Source organism: Natator depressus, chromosome 15 (genome assembly GCF_965152275.1).
Source record: "Natator depressus isolate rNatDep1 chromosome 15, rNatDep2.hap1, whole genome shotgun sequence".
In the NCBI taxonomy this organism is placed as follows: domain Eukaryota; kingdom Metazoa; phylum Chordata; order Testudines; family Cheloniidae; genus Natator; species Natator depressus.
The window spans coordinates 31,821,255-31,836,459 of record NC_134248.1 but is presented as its reverse complement, the minus strand read 5'-3'; the positions used below and the strand labels follow the sequence as shown (position 1 = coordinate 31,836,459).

The following is a 15,205-nucleotide window of genomic DNA, read 5'->3' as shown; positions in this document are numbered from 1 at the left end:
ACCACACGTCTTCCCATTTCTGAGCTGGGTTCTGCTGGGCTTCAGTCCTGGCCCGTGAAAACGGGGGAATGTGTAAGCACGGGTATTTTTGACAAACAACGTAAGGGCCGCGCTGCTGTAGAATAGGGGACAGCTGTTGCCAGCCCGGCGCTGGGACATTCCTACATACCCCACCCGGCAGTGCTGGATAAGACTCGAACCTCCACCTTTATTAAAATAGAAATGCGTTGTTTAAAATGCTGTTTTTCTCCCCCGTGTAACGTTTAAAACTGGGTTAAATTGTGTTAGCCTCGGTCTGGGGCGCTGGCATGTTCTTTTGTCACTATTTCCCCTGGAATCGGTAAGATTTTCTTTTATTCCTTTGTAGCACTGTCAGACTTTTCTTATTTCATTTTCTGCCCATCGCCGGGTCTAAACTAGGCACCCCAGGCCTTCCCCAGCTCTCCTTCCCCCTGTCACTTTGCTAAGTAATAATTTCCGTGTCCAATTCCATTTCTTTTCTAGTTCTGAAATCTCTAAGCCATCAGCAAGGAGGATAGTTCACATGAAAACTAATTACACAAAATCAATATTTAATCACAGCCCGGCATCCTGATCCTGCAGAAAAATCCTTTTAAAACTCTACTGCCATATACAAATACTCTTCTTGGCCGCTTGTTTATAGATCTCATTTTTTTGGCTGGAGTAATTTTCATTTTTATTTTTTTAAATCTATTGACATCTAGGAGATGCGAACACCTGAACGGCCTTAGAGCTGTAGTTTCTCTCTAGATCCTCGGCTTTAAAACAACACAAGTATTTGGGGTTGGGAATGCGGTCGCATACCCACAAGTGCGGGAGACGTTCCTCCAGATATTTTTGAAGCCTTTGGATTCAGCCTAACCCAGCCGTAACGAGCAGCGTGGGAGGGGGAGAACCGGGTCATTTCTACCGCCCCGGCTTGCTTGGCCTGTTTGGTTCAAGCCCTTATGGACAGAGGCCTGGGTTGGGAATAGTTTCGGTGTCACATTTATTTAACTCGCAGTTTAGAAAATACATAGAACGAACCAGACCTACACCGACCTTAAACACATGTTTAAACGCAGGGTCTAGGTAATATCTGTATTTCTATTTAAATGCGTTATCGGAACTTTAGTTGAGTTTTTTTAATGTTACCCTGTTTCCAAGATCCCCTTTGACTACCTGATTTCAAAGCTGTCCACCCTTTTTACAAAATTCCACTTGCGGGGCGGGTTCAGCCCCAGTGGAGAGCCGAAAGAGCCAAACATTTTAACTAGGGTTATTGGGATAAATATTTCATAAAGAGCAGAGCAGATATTAAATTACACTTATTGATTTTGGTATCACAACCCAATTCCTCTCCTTAGCCCCTCTAGACTAATTGATCTCTTAAGGAGGCTTGGCTGTCTGGCCATTACTTTGAATGATAATAATAATAAAAAACACTATAAACGTTACAACAGAAGTCTTGCTTAGACACGCTGGTACTTCGCGTAGCGCTCGAAGCAAGTGTAGGAATAAAGCCCAGCAATAAAATATCGAGCCTGTACTTTGCGCTGGCCGATTCTCGTGCTCCTAACGGGTTTTGAATAGATCCCCCCCCCCACACACACACACTTCCCAGTCCTCTTTCCTTGCAACCTGAAACATAAAGGTGGGGAGAAGGGAGGCAGGCGTCTTTCATCCTGGTCAGCCGTGCTGCGCCGAGCCCCTAGCCCTCAGCAGCGGCCGGATGGAGAGAGGAGAATTTGAGATGGGAAATGAGTCTCGGGGCGCCTTGGGGGAATTCAGCCTCACCCGGAAAACTTACCATGAACAAAAACACTGAGCGCGGCCCCACGGGCCGGCAGCGCTCGCCCGCCGGAGCGGAGGCGACCGTGTGTGAGGTCTGGGTAAACATGCCATCTACATCCATGCACCGCCGCGAGGAGCGGGAGCACGGCGCTGTCAAAGGCGGCGGAGGCGGCGCACTGAGCTGTAATGTCAAAAACTCTTTCCCACCAAAACCCCCCCCCGTGGCAGCCGGTGTTTGTTTTTACTGCCGGCAATGTGCCCCCGGGACGCCAGCGCTTCACCGGAGAGTGTGACCGCCCGGGTGGGCGCCGCTTAAACGGGACGCGCAAAGATCAGCGCCAGCGGCCCGCCTGCGCCCGGCGGGGAGCCCTGCGCGCCCCCCGGGGGGCCGGTCGGTGCCGTCCCCGCTCCGCGGAGCCGGAGCGACTTGCAGGCGCTAACAAAGGACCCGCTTTCGGGCCGACATGTGTCGATCGCCTAGTTCAACGGGGGCTGGAGGGGAGGGGGTTAAAAGGCCGACAGGCGCGGCCAGAGCCAAGGCCGGGCAGGAAGGTGATGGGCACAGGAGCGCAGGCGGAGCCCGGCTTCCAGGGGCGGCGGAGCTACAGGGGGAAGGAGCCACCTTAACGGAGAGCCCCGCCCCGGGCCCGGAGCATGCGTCCCGCTCATTGGTGCAGCTCTAATGGCTGAAATTGATTGCTGAAATGCAAAACTTGTTGCTGTTTCTCCAGCTCTGGGTGAGAGAGGGAGCGGAAGAGCGGGGAGCGGAGACCCTGCAGCGCCCCAAGCCGGGCACCCTGCACCGCCTGCGGCCGACGGGACCCGCCAGCAGAGGGGAGCGGGGACCCTGCAGCGCCCGAGCCCGGGCCGACGGGACCCGCCAGGAACCCAGAGCCAGCGCCAGGAGAGCCTCGGTCCGGCCGCCGGGCGGGAGACGCTCGGAGCGCCCAGCCCCGAGCGCGGCCAGGCGCGGAGAGCGGAGCCCGCCGGGACCCCGCGCCGGGCTGGCCGGTGTGCGAGGCGAGCGGAGAAGCAGAGGCTGAGCCGCGCTCCCAGCGCCTCTGCAGCCCGGCGATGCGGAGCGGAGCTCCCGGGGACTGGAGCCGATGAGCCGCGGAGCCGAGCCCCGCCGGATGTCGGGGAGAGCCGGCCGCCGCACGAGGTGTGAGGGAGCGGGGCGCTCCCAGGCGTAAGTGCCGCGGCCGCTCGGAGAGCCCCGGGCTGCGTGGGGCGGAGGCCCGGACCCAGGCCGGTAGATTTCATTTCCTTGAACTTTGTTTGGAAGCCGGGGCTGACGCTGCCTGCCGCTTCCCCGTGCCCGCCCCGCCCGAGCGCATCCCCGCTACGCGCCCCCACGCCCTGGCCACCTGCCCCGCAAGATGTGAGCGCGGGGACAGCTCCCTGGGGACCCCGGCTCGCCCGCCGCTGCCTGCTGCAGGGACGCCGTAAGTTGGCTTTGACTTTGGGGCTCTCGCTCGCTGCGGTTCCGAGCGCGCTCCTGGCGCAGCCGGTCCGAGTCGCGCACCGGGGCGCCATGCCCTACTGATCCCCAGAAGTATGTTTGGGCTGGAGCAGTTTGAGCCCCAGATCAGCAGCAGAAACGCCGGACAGGGAGAGAGAAACTTTAGCCAGGCCCCACTGACCATGGGCTCTCACTTCAAATCGCCAGCTTTCCACTCCGGGGGCCCCGCGGATCCGGCCATCAGCGCCCTGGGCGAGCCTCCCATCCTGGGCATGAACATGAACATGGCTGGGGAAGCGTACGGCTTCCATGCTCGGGGACACTCCGAGCTGCACGCAGGGGGGATGCAGGCTCAGCCGGTTCATGGCTTTTTCGGCAACCAGCAGCCTCACCACGGTCATCCCAGCACCCACCACCCGCACCAGCATCACCCGCACTTCAGCGGCAACTTTGGGTCCGATCCCAGCGCCTCCTGCTTGCACGGAGGGCGGCTGATGAGCTACAGCAGCAGCATGGGCAGCCAGCAAGCGTTTGCAGAGGGCTATGAACATATGGCCGAGAACCAAGGAGGCGAGGGCTTTGGACAGCAGAGGTCAGGTAACATGCCCGACTTCCAGCACCATAACTCCAGCGCCTCTAACCACGCCGTGCCCGCACCCTGCCTCCCCCTGGATCAGTCTCCCAACCGGGCTGCCTCCTTCCACGGGCTTCCAGCCTCCAGCTCCTCGGATTCCCATAGCCTGGAGCAGAGGCGGCTTCCCAACCCGGGAGGCGTCGATTCTTTGGAATACAATTACGCCAGCGATGGCCCTTCAGGACACTTTGATTTGCCCGTGTTTTCTCCTTCCGAGTCTGAGGGGCAGCTTCCTCACTATGGCGCTGGCCGACAAGTTCCTGGGGGTGGCAGTTTCCCCGGCACATCCGTTTTGCCCAGAGCACCAGGCATCGTGGGGATGTCCAAAGTTCACCCGCAGCAGCAGCAGCACGGTGTATTCTTCGAAAGGTTTGGAGGTGCTCGTAAGATGTCTGTGGGCATGGAGCCTGGGGTTAACGCCAGACATCCTCTGATGCATCAGCAGCCCCAGACCGGTTTACTGGCCAGACAAAACTCCTGTCCGCCAGCAATTCCTAGGCAACAGCAAACCGACGCCAATGCGCCCAACCCCAGCTTGCAGGACAATGGGCCCATACTGCAGAACCAGCACGCCCAGTTTGAATACCCTATCCACAGACTGGAGAACAGGAATATGCACCCGTATAGCGATCCCGTGTTTAATATGCAGCCCCCTCCTCCGCAGCAGCCACCAAATCAAAGACTGCAGCATTTTGACGCCCCGTACATGAGCGTGGCCAAGAGGCCGAGGTTTGACTTCCCCAGCTCCCCCGCCGTCGACAGGTGCGCGGCCTGGAGTAACCCTCTGCACGGCGCCGGGATGGAAAACCACCTGTCGCCTTCCGCCTACCCCGGCCTGGCGGGCGAGTTCACGCCGCCGGTGCCCGAGAGCTTTGCCCCGGGCCCGCCGCTCCAGCACCCGGGCCCCGACCCGCAGGCCCTGCAGCAGCGCCAGAACGCCGCCCTCATGATCAAGCAGATGGCCTCCCGCAGCCAGCAGCAGAGACTCGGGCCGCCCAGCCTGCAGCAGCTGGGGCACCACGGGGACCTCAGCCAGAGCGGCCTGGCGCACGCGGGCCCCGTCGGGACCATGCCGCAGCCCGGCTTCGAGCGCGAGAGCGGCGGCCGCGGGCCCGGCTTCGAGCCGCCCGCCCCGCACCTGGCCCAGGACAGCGGCTGGTTCCCGGGGCCGCCCCCGCCAGGGGGGGAGCTGCTGCCGCCGCCGCCCCCGCCGCGCCGCCTGGGCGGGCCCGCCGAGCCCGGCCCGCACGAGCTCAGCCTGGCGCCCGGCGGCTCCGGCCTGCTCTTCCGGCCGGCCGCGGGCGCGCTGGGGCTGGCGGGGGAGGGGCGCGGGCCGGCCCTGCACTCCCCGGGCGTCCACGCCCCGTTCGGCGCCGGCTTGGCCCCGCTGCCCTCCCCGGGCGCCGGCGGCGGCGGCGGCGGCGTGGGGCTGCCCAGCGCGCCCGCCGAGCGCCGGCCGCCGGCCGACTTCGCCGCGCCCCCGCTGGGCGGCCCGGCGGGCTTCGGCTTCGGCGCCTCGGGCCGCCCGGCCCCGCCGCCCAGCGCCAGCGGCTCGCCCGGCGCCTTCCCGCCGCCCGAGTTCCCGCCGGCGCCGCGCGCCGCCGCCGCCAGCAAGCTGGGCGCGCTGTCGCTGGGCTCCTTCGCCAAGCCGGCCAAGGAGGCCGCGTTCGGGCAGAGCTGCCTGGCCGCGCTCTCCACCGCCTGCCAGAACATGATCGCCAGCCTGGGCGCGCCCAACCTGCACGTCACCTTCGCCAAGCGCGGCCCGCCCGAGGCCCGGCGCAAGCCCGGCCCGCCCGAGCCCGACGGCGGCGCCGCGCCCGGCCCCGCGCCCGGCCCGGACTTCTTCCCCGCCAAGGCCGCGCCCGAGGCCAGCCTCTCGCCCGGCTTCCCGCCCGAGGCCGCGCCGGGCGGCGAGGGCAAGGCGGCGGCGGCGGCGGCGGCGGCGGGCGGGCGCGGGCGGGGCCGGCGGAAGCGGGACAGCGGCCACGTCAGCCCGGGCGGCTTCTTCGACAAGTTCCCGCCGGCCGAGGGCGGCGGCGCGGCCAGCCCCGGCCCCGGCGCCCCGCCCGCCGCGCACGACCGGCCGCTGGCCTCGCCCTCCTGGGCCAAGGGCGGCGAGCGGCCGCGGGGCGAGCAGCCCGAGCTCCTGGCCTCGCTGGACAGCGGCCTCCCGAGCGCCAGCCACTCGGACGGCGGCTCCCCGCGCGGGGACTTCCCCGCCGAGCCCAGCCCCGCCTACGGCCACGAGGACGAGGTCTCCTCCAGCTCCGACGGCGGCCCGGCCAAGCCCCCCACGCGCAGCCCGCTGCTGGGCGGCTCCCCGCCGCAGGCGCTGCTGGGCGGCCAGAAGCCGCTGGCCCTGGGCCTGCTCGGCGGCCCGGGCCCGGCCCCGGACAGCTACGGGCTGGGCGGCGGCGGCGGCCACCCGGGCACCCCGGGCCTGGAGCAGGTGCGCACCCCGGGCAGCAGCTCGGCGCAGGACGAGATCCACCCGCTGGAGATCCTGCAGGCGCAGATCCAGCTCCAGCGGCAGCAGTTCAGCATCTCCGAAGACCAGCCGCTGGGCATGAAGAGCAAAAAGGCCGAGTGCCCCAGCCAGAACGGGGAGGGCGAGTTGAACAGCTGTTGCTCGGATACCGGCAAAGGTGCCATGAGCACGATAGACCTGGACTCTCTGATGGCAGAGCATAACTCTACCTGGTACATGCCTAGCGAGAAGTCCTTGATGGAGGGGCAGGAGGAGGACAAGCCCATGGCACCGTGGGAGAAGTCGAAGCCCCAGAATCCCAGCAAAGAAGGTATCCATTTCTAGTCCCTTTCTGAGCATGAATTTAGGTTGGTGGCACGCGTTGCTCTCTCCAAAAGTTTGCCTAATCCTAATGCGTGGTGGGGACCTTCCTCCCGCTTGGCTTAGGGCCCGGTGAGGGGATCAGGGCTGCTTGGGGTTCCCCTCCTGCCCGTGGAACTCCTTAGGTGGTGTGTGTTAAGCTGGAGTCAGGTGGGCCGTCTGTCCTGTTGTTCTGCAGTTTTTCCACCATCCCGAGCAGGTCAGTTTCTAGTTAAAACACAACAGGCTTTCGGCACCCACTATTTCTAGAAGCACTGTTGAATATGGAAATGTAATGACCTAATCGGGGTTGGTAAAGAGGCGTTAGGATTGTCACCTCTCTCTGTCTGCAACACCCTAGATAAACTCCTGACTCTTGCGTAGGGACCTGCTAATAGGAAACGCATAGCTAACAGCAGTTTGCTTGGATTGTTGCTTTCCAAGACTAGGTTGGGCATCCCTTCATACACAAAGGAACAATTGTTCCGCTGTGAACTCGAAAGAGGAAAATATGTTTGGTCGGGAATTTAACAGGGGAGTTACCGGTAGGTTAGGTAGGTGATCAGTGACTTAGGGAACCTTTGCTGGTTTGGGTGAATGGACTCCACAGATCAGATTAGGAACAAAACACCGCCCCTCCCCTATAAACCTACACACTTAGAGCTTCATTGACTAAATGAATGGTGGCTCTTTGCTACTTAAAACAAACAGAACTCTTACTGTAGAAGAAGCAGACAATCGGTTTCTTTACAGCTTTTAGGATGATGGCTTTAAAATCGTAACTTGTTTGTGCCCATAACACTTTAATTCTAATTTCAATTAGGCAGTATTCTAAGCCATGTAATTTCTGTGTTAACATGGGTGAATTCAACTATTTTTTTTCATATTGGATTAATTAAGCAGGGAAAATTTAAATATACATGGCAAGTGTTTAGATGGGGCTCTCAGTTTAATTTGCAGAAATACATATATTGACAGAAGAGAACTTCCTGCTGTGGGAATGTTTACTTTTGTGTATATATATATATTTTCTGTATTATAAAGGTTTTGGTGAATCCAGCAAAAACGTGTTTGGTGTCAATGTTACATAGTCTCTGTTTCTAAGTATTTTCCTGTTTATCTTTTAAAGATGTGGTGCTGAGCTAAGAAGTTTCTACCATTGTTAACATAAAGAAAATAAAATCAGACTCAGTGTTTGTCAATATAAAACCATGCTTAGTTGACAGATGTTTAATATCAACATTTAGTTTTCATTCTTGGTTTTCTTTATTATCTAGAGGGCATTATAATGCTAAGATGAAAAAAATACATGGGTGGAAGACAGTTTTAGTTATAAAAGCTCCTTAACAAAGATTTCAGATTTAATCATTTCCATTTTATCAAAGCCATTTTTTCTAAGCTCATTGATTTAAGGGGTGTGTGTGTTTGCGCACCCTTCCCCCACATACTATATATGTAAAATTGTCTATATGTATGCACCTCTGCGCGCGTGTGTGTATTTTATATCATGTATACACATACATGTATCATGTATTTTATGTTGGTGATTCATTTTGCTAATGTTAGGCTGGTTCAGATCTATTTTCACGATCTCCTCTTAAGAGCCATTTTTGTAGTACCCTTGATTGACTTTGGAATTTAGGTAAAGAGAGATGTTATTAAAATGAAAATGGAGTTTGGGTGGTTTGAAAACTCCATAACTTCATACTTCCAGTTCTGGTGGGCTTTCCTGCTTTCGTTTTCTGAAGCATGAATGCTGGCCCCCACTGTTTGTCTCTTTGTTCATGTTTAATGCCCAGCACTAGAGACTCTCATTTGAAGCTGGAGTGCTTAGCATGCACAGCAGACTCTAGGAAACGCATCAGCATTCTCCATGCTTCACCCAGGCAAGGACATAAATTGGTTTGTTTGGGGCCCTTCTTTCCATTTTTAAATGGAGTTGCACACAGCATCCTTCCTGGCCTCTTCTTTTTTATTGTTTCTTGTACACAACATCTAGATCTGACTGGATCAATAGCTAGTTAGCACAAATCACAGTTCCTGTCAGTTCTACCTTGTCAGACATACAGACGCTCATGCACACTCTAATTAAAAGCAGATTGGGGTAAAATGAAACTTTTTTAGATTTTAATTTATTGGATTAAAAAAACCTAAGTGAAATATTTTTGGACTTTTTTTGTTACAGCTTGGCTTAATATTACAAGTTTTTCTTGTGTACATGTGACTCTGTGGCAGTAGGTTTTTTTTTTTGTTTGAGACAACTCCCCTACATACAGTTTGATGTTTTAAAAAATGGACTTGTTTGATAGTCACCAGTACTTTTAAGGAAATAACTCTTCCTTCTCATATAATGATAATCATAAATATTATTACAAGAGCCAGCTCATCACTCTTGTGCTGGTGTTCCTGGAAGGAAAACTAGGTAACTTGTATTCCTGTATAAGGATAAGTTTTAGTACTTAAACCTCTTAACATAAAATAAGATATTGATCTAACTCTATAACACTGCATAGATACATTCATTTCGATTTCCATTTTTACCCCTTGGAAGGTTTAAATGGACCAATTCTTCAAATGAGACAAGTGATATAGATAAGTAGAGAATTAACTTTAATTGTTCTTTGAAATGATAGGAGGCAAAGTAGATGAGTTCTTTTTTTTTCTGTCACAAAATAAGAATTATTATATTTTTAATTAAATCATATCTTTACGTGCTTGAAGTTGTGTTTAAGAAAGGGGTTTTATTAATCATGTGACTGAAGTTCAACCCATTTTTAGTCAACTGGAATTTGCCTAAAACAATGTAGGTTTCTAAGTATTTCCAGTTGTGCATATACAGAAAATGTATGTAGGTTTCAAACATCACTACTTAGGATCCACACATTAGTAATACTTAATACAGTACAGTGTGAAAGGTTATAAGTTTATTAAAGCATTTAATTTTTTTATACTATTAAAATACTTGTATTTCTGAAGTATAGCGTAACCTCCCTAACAAATATTTTGATTTTTTTTTTTTAAGTTATACTCACTGGGGTCAGAAAGAACCTCTTCTGTTTTGTACATAACACACAACTACTGTGACATGCATTGATTCTTCTATGGACTTCTTTTGAAGGTTATAAATAGGGTGAATGGAGAAGTTCTAACTCATGGAGCATTGAAGTCAGCATTTCATGTTCTTGAGGCCGTTATCCAAAGTGTGAGTGGTTTTTGTGTTTTTAAGTTTAGTTAGTTCTACTGTGACTACAGGAGCTTTGTTTGTTCAAGTATTTTATGTCTGTAGAAGGCAACTCTTTAAATATTCAGTTAATACCCACACTAATGGAAGAAACAACTTGTCTAAATAATTGTTGCAGTGACAACAGACTCTTCTTTGCTGATGCTCTGTAGTTTTTTGATAGTGGTACTAGAATGAGTGTTCGTGTGAGTAGTGAATTTAGGGATAGGTGACAATAGATAACACCATGCATGTGTACACACACATATACAGCCTGTTCGACATTTTGTGTTTATATATTTGGAAGTTTCATCCTATTAAGATATTATCTTTATTAAGTGTCCTCTTCAGTTAGGAATATTTCTGGTATTAAGTTTTTTGTACTAATAAAACCTTTTTTGAGGTGAATAGTAGGATTTTCCATAAAGCTTAATAGAATTTTATGTCTTCTCTGTGCTATCCACCCGGGATCTAGTGTTGAGGGGTGTTAAAATTGTGTCTGTAGAAATACTGATGACTCTTAAAACCCTAGATAAGTGTAATTAGGAAGAGCCAGACCAAAATCACTTGCAAAGCCCAGGATGAATTGAGTATGTTTCATTTTACCTAATTTGACTAAATTAGGAAAACTTTTTACTCCAATGGAGTTTTGATTAATACATTCTGGGAGGCCAATAGTTAAGTCCTTGGTTTTTGTTCCTCCCCACCCCCACCATTGAAATTTCTAAGGTCCATATCGATGCCTTCACTTGACATTTGCACCACAGGAATATGTAACCTAAAACCACACCGGTGTTAATCAGGGAAAATGAAAATAGATGTGGTTACCCTTTGTGGCTCTTACATTGGTGGTTGCCCATTTTCATTTCCAAGTCCAGCTCGGTACGTTTAATTTCTGATCTTTAGGTTCTTAAATATTTCATAGCAGTAATAAACTTGTCTTTGGAACAAGCCAACAGACATAAAATGCTAACCAAGCAAACTATTTAAAACTGTACATTTCTACAGCATATTAAAAAAGGACTTAGATTCTTTCTAGATATGGCTGTTAGTCCTTGTCAGATTTTCTTTTAGGTTCCAATACATTCTTTGGTGAGTTTTATTTTAGTAAGCTGCTGACTTATTTAAGAGATTTTACCAAGGGAAATAGATTTGTTTACTAAGACGGAATTTGTCAAATTTCCTGTGCGGCCTTTCAAATGCTGAAATAACATTAAAAGCAACATATGATTTGAAATTGACTTATACTGTAATAAGGACTATAGGAAATGAGTTAACACTGACTAAACTTACTTTATAGCAGTGAAACTATGATTCCTGATGCTATTTTGTTTGCTTGATAAAGGTATTTAAACTTCCATGAGGAATTTTAAGTTACCAGAAATGCAATTATCTTTGCCAAGAAATTATGTGATATACTCTGCAGATATGAAATATACATCTTTAATAAATGATCTGGGTTAGCTGGCTGATTTATGGGGAGAGACTACTCCCACTGCAGATTGAAATCTTCATTGCATTGTGCATTTAGATTTGGATTTAATATGATCTCTTAAACTCTTCTGATCTCTAAAAATCTAGCAAGGTCGCTCCTGACTGATTTGGCTTCATTTGAATGACAATAGCACTATTTCATTTACTCTGACCAACCATTAGCTTTGCAGTATAATTTTATAGAAAAATGTTCCTGTTCAGAAGCACTTGCTTCTATTTTATATACTATTAGAGATAAAATATTTGCAGCTTTATATGCCAAATATCAGACGAGACTGGGAATAAGGGTAAGACTTTTAGTATCAATTGCTATAACTATTTTAAAATACTGAAATATTTAATGCAGGAAGTATGTGGATTTATTGGCTTCAGTAACTGTTGTACTTGTCTGTATTTTTCTTAGTCTTGCATTTCTTTTTCTTTAGATTTTTCAGTCCAGAGTAATAGATGATTGGCATGAATTCAGATTTGGCTTGCAGTGTTAGTAGGCTAATTTTTTTTGGTAACAGATTCTGTTATTTTCTAATGACCTATTTGGTTGTGGGATTGCCTGTAACAGGAATATTGTTTAAACTCTGTGTGTGTGAGTGTGTGAGAGAGAGATGGAAAGATCGATATATTTAGAATACTCATGGTCTCTTCAAATTGTCACATACAGTGTTAAAGGAACTGGGTGAAACTAGAGGTATAGGTCAAGGCAGAGATTTATTCTGATCTGTGATTCTGTTGCACTATGTTCCTTTTTAATTTTGTATGTGTACTACCTGTCTTTCTAACAAATGATCTAGTAGTGTTTGAACCATTTATTATAAAATAGTAATTCCATTTTTTGTAAGACTCTTAAGATATTCTCTTGTTCCGTTGTTACTTCTACCCAACAAATTCTGATTTTTGTAAGGCATTGAACAAAGGAGTGATTAAAAATAAACAGGCTTCCGATGATTGTAACAATTAAATCACAGGCTCTGCAGTCCTCTGGAGAATGGAAGGGTTTTGATACAGCAAAATGCTTTTTTATATATTCATATAAAATTGTAGTACTAGACAAATGTGCATTATTTAGTATTTATATATGTGTGTTAATGTGCATCTCTGTGTGAAATATGTATGTATATAGTGTGTGTGTGTGTGTGTAAGTAATACTGGCTTAGTCAGAACCTGATTATATCAAAGTATGAATTTCTGCATATCCTGCAGGCTGGCTTTATTGTCTTTTTAAAGAGAAGTTTCATGTTGTTCAGTATTTACATTTTTCATTTAAAAAAAAGATCTGACATCTCCAAAACAGTTGTTACTTGATTCTAACGTATTTAAAATATCTAGAGTAAGAGGTTAATTCTTGGGCAGTGGAATTGTCGCCTGTCTTGTAACTACTGTAAAGTGTATTCTTTTCCATATTTTCAGGCTGGAATGCTTTCTGTGCATAATGATTTAGATAATCTATGTCAATTTCAGAATACCAATGTGTAGTGGGAATCTAATTCAACCAGTAGCAATCATTCCATCAGTTTGTTTTGGCTTTTTTTCTTTTTAAAGGAAGCCCTTGTATTTTAAAGAAATACAGTGTTTGAGGGGTTTTTATTTATTTATTTATTAAAGTAAGACTAATTGAGATTCACTTACTTCAGGGAGACTTTTTTAAAAGATACACCTTTTGATTAGGGATGTACTTCGAACATGATGATTTGGTAGTTCCCGTTTTCTTAGTCTGTATTTTATACTGAGGCTTTTAATTTTGAGGTCAGTGACACAGCAGTAGATATCTTATCAGAATTAACATTGAAGATGCTATCACTTTATCTAAGAAATACGAAATCCAAGCTGACTCTTCTTTCCATAGTTAAATAGTCCAATTCTTAGTTTTGATTTAAAATGGACGTTAAACAGAATTTTCCTCAATATTTTGTAGCTGGATCCCACACTTGGCCCATGTTGATAATCCTAATAATTTAGACAAAAATTTTGTAGTTGGCTGCTTTATCTTTCTGAGACACTTAAGCCATCTTTTCTGTTGAAATGTTGATAATTAGTAATGTAAAAACAACTGTTTTCTTTCCTTTTGCGGAAGAACACCACAAAGAGGTTTCTTGCAATGTGAAGTATGTTTAAGGATTATATGCAAGAGTTGCAAAGTTAAATACCTTTTAAATGTAAGGCTGTGAATTTAACAGCTGGAGGTCTAATCCATTAATTTTAACAAGATGACTTTCTTAATACTTCAAAGAGAACATTTTAGATGATACTGGATTGCCCCCCCCAAAAAAAAAAATCCACAAAACATCCAGTCTTTGTTTCACTCTTCTGCTTTCAAATGACAAAAGCCCACTTATGCGAGGAAGGCATTAATGTGTTCCTTAATTGGCGTAATCAGTTGAGTTTTTTTAACTGCACTTGGTCAGTGTTGCACTAAATATATGTTTAAAAAAAAAAGAGAGCCATTTGTTTTATTAGTCTTTTTCTGACACTTAATTACATTTATCTGTAACAGTGCAGGGGTTGGTTTAGGAGACGTAGAATTTGTGTTGTGTTCAACAGCAAAGGATAATGAGTTTGTATCTCTTCAGGGTTTAAGTGTATAGTGTAGCCCTTTTAGATCGGAGCAGTGCTAATCCAAATACTATCATTTCCAAAGAAAGTTTTCTCTTGACTATATTAGACAGTAACAGATTCAGCATAAGCGAATCTTATTTAAAACTATTTCATTCCCAAAGGTGCACACTGCATTGGTTACTAGTAGTTACTGAAAACAAGACATTTCTTGTCTTTGTGTGTTTAACTTTTACTGGAAGCATCATTCATGTGTGCTAATAAAATTTTTGCAAATTTGTCTTTATTTCTGTATAGTATTTTAACAAAAAATGCAGTGCACGAAGTTGCAGTGTCTAGATTTCTATTAGGTTTTGAGGTTTGTCTGAAGAAGCCTACTCTGGCTCGGTATGCAGAAATCTGGTCATGTTTAAGTGCTCCAATGATAGATTTTGCATTAAAGTAAATATAGTTCATTTGAGATTAAATGCAAAAATAACAAATGTACAAGCCCTAAAGAATTCTGCTGGTGCCTCACTGCAGAATGTTTTATTAGACATTGCACTTACCATCTTTTCCCTGTAAGCTAGTTTACTTGAACTTTTGTGCATTTGATTTATTTTATCTTGCTATGTACAGTGTTTGAAGCACCTGAAAAATTAGATGATGTGAAATGAGTTACAAGCTAATTCTCCCCCCCCCCCCTTTGTTTGGCTACTTCTTGGTCATTTTCCCAGGAAAGCATTTAATCATTCAGTTGTTTTGAAATGGCATTTTTATATGGTAAAATAATGTTTTAAAATTAAGGCCAATAGTCATGAAATATTTTAGAGAGTTTGTATTGCTAATGAAAAGATTATACTAAGGGTGAAGAAGGGCTGATCCCAAGAAATATGGGGCTTTTTTAGTTAAAAATGAAACAAATATAAAACAACTTTTTGGTTTAGAATCCAGACTTTTAATTCAATGAGTGAGGCAAAATGTTCCCCCCCCCCCCCAAAGTAATTGTGAAGATTTAATACCTTTTACTATTTTATATTTTCTCTTAGAATCAGTTCTTTGGTGAAAGTGCAACATGAGGAAGTTGATGCATTCTCTCTCTCTCTGAACTAAGGATTATAATTATCTGGTTAGAATCTTAGGGTTTTGCATTTTTTTCCCCCAGAAAAGCTCTCATTCGCATTTTTACATAATCTCCCATTTCAGTGACATTTTGTGCCTTTTGGTGTTGTGTGTGAGAAATGA

The 15,205-nt window shown here is 47.7% G+C and overlaps 1 protein-coding gene across 1 annotated transcript in view; it reads left to right on the top strand.

Moving 5' to 3' along the window:
* The first annotated feature begins 2,970 nt into the window (after positions 1-2,970).
* The window catches only part of MN1 (MN1 proto-oncogene, transcriptional regulator), a 49,039-nt gene continuing 36,804 nt past the window's right edge, over positions 2,971-15,205 (top strand). Inside the window, exon 1 of the mRNA XM_074972397.1 lies at positions 2,971-6,691. Within this exon, the coding sequence (XP_074828498.1) occupies positions 3,352-6,691 (3,340 nt within the window). The 5' untranslated portion in view covers positions 2,971-3,351. The remainder of the gene's footprint in view (positions 6,692-15,205) is intronic.